At 54.0% G+C, this 6,807-nt stretch overlaps 1 protein-coding gene across 1 annotated transcript in view; it reads right to left on the bottom strand.

Moving 5' to 3' along the window:
• Positions 1-6,807, bottom strand: part of NOSIP (nitric oxide synthase interacting protein) — a 17,515-nt gene that overhangs the window by 6,568 nt on the left and 4,140 nt on the right. The window contains exons 3-4 of the mRNA XM_015850958.2: positions 3,366-3,755; positions 1,494-1,681 (exon numbers count right to left, since the gene is read on the bottom strand). Of these exons, the coding sequence (XP_015706444.1) occupies positions 1,494-1,681; positions 3,366-3,755 (578 nt within the window). The remainder of the gene's footprint in view (positions 1-1,493; positions 1,682-3,365; positions 3,756-6,807) is intronic.

The raw sequence follows: 6,807 nt of genomic DNA, 5'->3' as shown, positions 1-6,807 counted from the left end.
CTATGGGTCCTTATGGGTTTCTATGGGGTCTCTAAGGGTCTCTATGGGTACCTATGAGTTCCTATGGGTCAATATGGGGTCTCTATGGGTCCCTATGGGTCCCTATGGGGTCTCTATGTACCTCTATGGGTCCCTATGTGTCTCTATGGGTCCCTATGGGTCTCTATGGGTCCCAATGTGTCCCTATGGGTCTCTATGGGTCTCTATGGGTCTCTATGTATCTCTATGGAGTCCCTATGGGTCTCTATAGGTCCTAATGTGTCCCTATGGTATCATCATTGATCTCTATGGGACTCTATGGGTCCCAATGGATCTCTATGGGGTCTCTATGGGGTCTCTATGGGTCTCTATGGGGTCTCAATGTATCCCTATGGTTCTCTATGGGTCTCTATGGGGTCTCTATGTCTCTCTATGTCTCTCTATGGATCTCTATGGGTCCCTATGGGTCTCTATGGGTCCCTATGGGTCTCTATGGGGTCCCTATAGTCTCTATGGGCCCCTATGGATTTCTATTGGTCCCAATGTGTCCCTATGGGTCTCTATGGGTCTCTATGGATCTCTATGGGTCCCTATGGGTCTCTATGGGGTCTCTATGGGTCCCTATGGGTCCCTATGGATCTCTATGGGTCCCAATATGTCCTTATGGGTCCCTATGGGGACTCTATGGTTCTCTATGGGGTCACCATGTATCTCTATTGGTTTCTATGGGTCTCTATGTGTCTCTATGTATCTCTATGGGTCTCTACAGGTCCCAATGTATCCCTATGGGTCTCTATGGGGTCTGTATGGGACTCTATGGGTCTCTATGGGTCTCTATGGGTCCCTATGGGTCCCTATGGCTCCCTATGGGTCTCTATGGGTCTCTATGGGTCTCTATGGGTCTCTATGGGTCCCTATGGGTCCCTATGGCTCCCTATGGGTCTCTATGGGTTCCTACGTATCTCTATGGGGTCTCTATGGGTCTCTATTGTGTCCCTATGTATCTCTATGGGTCCCTATGTGTCTCTATGTGTCTCTATGGGTCTCTATGGGTCTCTATGTATCTCTATGGGGTCCCTATAGGCCCCTATGGGTTCCTATGGGGTCCCTATTGGTCTCTATGGGTCTCTATGGGGTCCTTATGGATCTCTATGGCTCCCTATGGGTCTCTATGGGGTCTCTATGGGGTCTCTATGGGTTGCTATGGGTCCTTATGGGTCTCTATGGGGTCTCTAAGGGTCTCTATGGGTCCCAATGTGTCCCTATAGGTCTCTATGGTGTTCCTATGTATCTCTATTGGTCTCTATGGGTCTCTATAGGGTCTCTATGTGTCCCTATGGGTCTCTATGGGGTCACCATGGATGTCTATGTATCTCTATGGGGTCCCTATAGGCCCCTATGGGTTCCTATGGGTCCCTATGGGTCTCTATGGATCCCTATGGGTCCCTATATATCTCTATGGGGTCTCTATGGATCCCTATAGGGTTAATTAACAAGGGTTAATTAATACTAACGAGGGCCGTATGACAGCGCATGGCGTTGCGTTGCTGAGGGCGTCACGTGACACAGCGCAGACGAATCGATGGCGCCGTCCCAGCAGTTGGAGTCGCTCCAAACCCGGAACTTCCGGCGTGAAATGAACCGGAACCAAATCAGACGCACGGAGACGGCGGCCGCTCATTGGACAGCGGACGGAAGTGTCCTACCGGAAACGGGACGGGATTGGTGGAACAGAAAGTGAAAGTGGAGCAGGGACAGGAAGTGGGGTGGGGCTACATGAAAGCGAAACAGGAAGTGGAGCCGGACAGGAAGTGGGGCGGGGCTACGTGAAAGCGAAACAGGAAGTGGAGCCGGACAGGAAGTGGGGCGGGACAGGAAGTGGGGCGGGGCTACATGAAAGTGAAACAGGAAGTGGAGCAGGGACAGGAAGTGGGGCGGAGACAGGAAGAGGGGCCAGGACAGGAAGTGGGGCAGGGACAGGAAGTGGAGCAGGGACAGGAAGTGGAGCAGGGACAGGAAGTGGGGCGGGGCTACATGAAAGTGAAACAGGAAGTGGAGCCGGACAGGAAGTGGGGCAGGACAAAAAGTGGGGCGGGGACAGGAAGTGGAGCAGGGACAGGAAGTGGAGCAGGGACAGGAAGTGGGGCAGGACAGGAAGTGGGGCAGGGACAGGAAGTGGGGCAGGACAGGAAGTGGGGCAGGGACAGGAGGTGGGGCGAGACGACATGAAAGTGAAACAGGAAGTGGGGGGTGACTACATGAAAGTGAGACAGGAAGTGGATTGGGACAGGAAGTGGAGCAGGGACAGGAAGTGGGGCGGGGACAGGAAGTGGAGCAGGGACAGGAAATGAGGCAGGGACAGGAAGTGGGGCAGGGACAGGAAGTGGGGCGGGATGACATGAAAGTGAAACAGGAAGTGAAGTGGGACCAGATGTGGGGCAGGACAACATGAAAGCGAAACAGGAAGTGGGGCAGGACAGGAAGTGGGGCGGGGCTAGATGAAAGTGAAACAGGAAGTGGGGGGTGACTACATGAAAGTGAGACAGGAAGTGGAGTGGGACAGGAAGTGGAACAGGGACAGGAAGTGGGGCGGGGCTACATGAAAGCGAAACAGGAAGTGGAGCCGGACAGGAAGTGGGGCGGGACCGGAAGTGGAGAGGGACCGGAAGTGGGGCTGGGCTACATGAAAGCGAAACAGGAAGTGGGGGGTGACTAAATGAAAGTGAGACAGGAAGTGGAGTGGGACAGGAAGTGGGGCGGGGCTACGTGAAAGCGAAACAGGAAGTGGGGCGGGACAGGAACTGGAGCAGGGACAGGAAGTAGAGCAGGGACAGGAAGTGGGGCGGGGCTACGTGAAAGCGAAACAGGAAGTGGGGTGGGAATGGAAGTGGGGCTGGACCAGAAGTGGAGTGGGGCCAGAAGTGGGGCAGGACAACATGAAAGCGAAACTGAAAGTGGAGTGGGACCGGAAGTGGAGAGGGACAGGAAGTGGGGCGGGACTACATGAAAGTGAAACAGGAAGTGGAGTGGGACAGGAAGCGGGGAGGGACAGGAAGTGGGGCAGGACTACATGAAAGCGAAACCGGAAGTGGGGCGGGACTATATGGGGGGCAAGGCCATATTTACACCCCCCCCCAGCCCCACAGATCTCCACCAGCCCCATAGATCCCCCTCCCAGCCCCATAGATCCCCCTCCCAGCCCCATAGATCCCCCTCCCAGCCCCATAGATCCCCCCCAGCCCCATAGATCCCCCCCAGCCCAACAGACCTCCACCCAGCCCCATAGATCCCACCCCACAGACCCCCCAGCCCAGCCCCATAGACCCCCCTTGCCCCATAGATGACCACCCCTCCCCCCCCCAGCCCCACACTTGTGGGTCGCTCACCGGTTTCCGCAGCCGTTCAGCTCCGGCCTCGGGGGTCAGAGATGGGATCCAAAAACTGGGGAGGGTCCCCGAGGTGCCGGGGGTCGCCTCAGCTATGGGGCACAGAGCTTCAGCCCCACTGCGCCCCATAGGAACCCATAGAAACCCATAGGGACCCATAGAAACCCACAGGGACCCATAGGGACCCCAAAGGGACACATAGAAACCCATAGGGACCCATAGAAACCCATAGGGACCCATAGAGACCCCATAGAGACCCATAGGGACCCACAGAGTCCCATAGAGATCAATGGTGATACTATAGGGACCCATAGAGACCCCATAGACACCCATAGGGACCCATAGAAACCCATAGGGATCTATAGGTCCCCCTATAACTGCCCCATATCCCTCTTATAACCCTCCATAACCCCCCATACCCACCCCATATCACCCCATATCCCCCCCTTATGACCCCATATCCCCCCTATAAGTCCCCCCTATCCCCCCTATAATCCCCCATATCCCCCATATTTCGCCCTTAATCTAACCCATATCCCGCCCCATAAGTCCCCCTATAATCCCCTTTACCCACCCCATACCCCCATTACACCCCATAATCCCCCCATATCCCCCCCGTTATGCACCCCATATTTTCCCCCTTATGATCCATACTCCCCCATATAACCCCCTACAATCCCCTCATATCCCCCCTTAATCAGTCCGCAGTATCCCCCCCCTTAATGACCGCCCATATCCCCTCATATTAACCCCCACATCCCCCATACGTTCCCTCGCTTTTATCCACCTCATATCCCCCTTATCTACCCCATATTCCCCCTATATCCCCCCTTTACCCAACCGTACCCCCATATTCTCCCCATATCCCTCCCTATATCCGCCCCCTTATCTGACCCCATATCCCCTCTATATCCCCCCTTTACCCACCCCCATACCCACCCATATTCCCCCATAACAGCCCATAATTCCCCATATCCCCCCCATACCGTCCCCTATAGCCCCCCATACCCCACCCCATATCCCCCCTAATCACTTGGCAATATCCCCTCAATTATTCACTCCTCAATTCCCCCCCTTATCACCCCATATCCCCCCATATCCCCATATAACCCCCCTTTACCCACCCCATACCCCCCATTACTCCCCCTATTATTATTCCCCCCATAGTCCCCCTTATTATCGCCCCCTATATCCGTCCCTAATGACCCCATATCCCCATGATATCCCGCCCTTTACCCACCCCATGACCCAACGTTCCATATCCCCCCCTTTTCCCATCGCGCTCATTATTCCCCTTGCCCTTACGAACCCCATTCCCCTCCTTTGATGTCCGCATATTTTCCTTCTATGTCCCCCATATACCCCCATTTACCCACCCCATATCCCCCATAATTCACCCCATATCCCCCGTAATAAATTCCCTAAGTTATCCCCCCCAAGCGCTCCTTCCATATCCTGCCCTATCTAATTCAACCCCATATTCCCCGCCATATCCCCCCTTATATCCCCATATTCCCCATCATTTCACCCCATACCCCCTATATTCCCCCATAATCCCCCCTTTATGTACCCAATATCCCCCCTTATAACCCCCTTCATGTATGTCCCCCTCTATCCCCCCTATAACCCCCCCCTAAACATCCCTAGTAAGTTCCCCCATTATCCCTTCCCATGCTCCCCCCATATCCCCCTGCCCTTTACGATCCCAGTAAGTCTTCCCTTAATCCCCCTTATCCCCCAATAACCACCTCCATATCCCCCCTATATACCTCCCCATATCCCCCCCCTTACGACCCCATAATTCCCCCCTATAATCCCCGCATATGCCCCCGTATACCTTAGTAGCCCCTATGATCCCCCCATACCCCCCATGTCCCCCATTATTCCCCTATATTCCCCCTATAACCCCCACTATCCCCCCTATATCCCCCTATATCCCCCATACCCCCCTATTGTCGCCCATATTCTTCCTCTTATATCCCCCTAATATTCCCCCCATAACCTTGGCTTGGGGGTTGCTTCTGTGTAGCCCCCCCCCCCCCCCCCGCCTGTAGGAACCCCTTTAGAGCCGCCTCCTCCCCGGCCTTCATGCGCTGCTCCTCCTCGCGCTGCAGCTGGGCACGCTGACGGAGATAGGCCTGCCCCATAGAAACCCCATAGGGACACATTGAGACCCCATAGGGACACATAGGGACACATAGAGACCCCATAGAGATACATAGAGACCCCATAGGGACACATAGAGACCCCATAGGGACACATAGAGACCCATAGAGACACATGGAGACCACATAGGGACACATAGGGACCCCATAGGGACACACAGGGACACATTGGGACCCATAGAAACCCTATAGAGACCCCATAGAGATCCATATGGACTCATAGAGATCAAATAGGGACACATACAGACCCATAAAGACCCATAGAGACCCCATAGAGACACGTAGAGACCCCATAGAGATACATAGAGACCCCATAGGGACACATAGAGACCCCATAGAGACCCATAGAGACCCCATAGAGACACATAGAGACCCCATAGGGACCCCACAGGGACACATAGAGACCCCATAGGGACCCATAGGGACACATAGAGACCCATAGAGACTCATAGGAACCATAGAGACACATAGGGACCCATAGAGACCCCATAGAGACCCATAGAGAAACATTGAGACCCCATAGGGATACATAGGGACACATACAGACCCATAGAGACCCATAGAAACACATAGAGACCCCATAGGGACACATAGAGACACATAGGGACCCCATAGAGATACATAGAGACCCCATAAGGATACATAGGGACCCATAGAGACCCATAAGGATCCATAGAGATACATTGGGACCCCATAGGGATACATAGGGATACATACAGACCCATAGAGACCCATAGAGACACATAGGGACTCATAGAGACCCCATAGGGACACATAGAGACCCATAGAGACCCCATAGGGACCCATAGAGACCCCATAAGGACCCACAGAGACCCCATAGGGACCCATAGAGACCCATAGGGACCCATAGAGACCCCATAGGGAACCATAGAGACCCATAGAGACCCATAGAGATACATAGAGACCCCGTAAGGACACATAGGGACCCATAGAGACCCATAAGGATCCATAGAGATACACTGGGACCCCATAGGGATACATAGGGATACATACAGACCCATTGAGACTCCATAGGGACACACAGAGACCCCATAGGGACACATAGAGACACATAGAGACCCCATAGGGACACATAACAACCCATAAACAGCCATAAGAACCCATAGAGACCCCATAGAGCACAGCCCCCCAGCCCCATTGATCCCAATACCCCCATTACCCCCCTGACCCCATAACCCCCATAACCCCACACCTTCTTCTCCTTGGCCAGCTTGGCTCTCTGCTGCACGATGTACTGTAGGATGGCCTCACGTTCA

This window comes from Coturnix japonica, unplaced genomic scaffold (genome assembly GCF_001577835.2).
Source record: "Coturnix japonica isolate 7356 unplaced genomic scaffold, Coturnix japonica 2.1 chrUnrandom606, whole genome shotgun sequence".
Lineage (NCBI taxonomy): Eukaryota > Metazoa > Chordata > Aves > Galliformes > Phasianidae > Coturnix > Coturnix japonica.
This window is presented reverse-complemented; position numbering and strand designations above follow the sequence as displayed.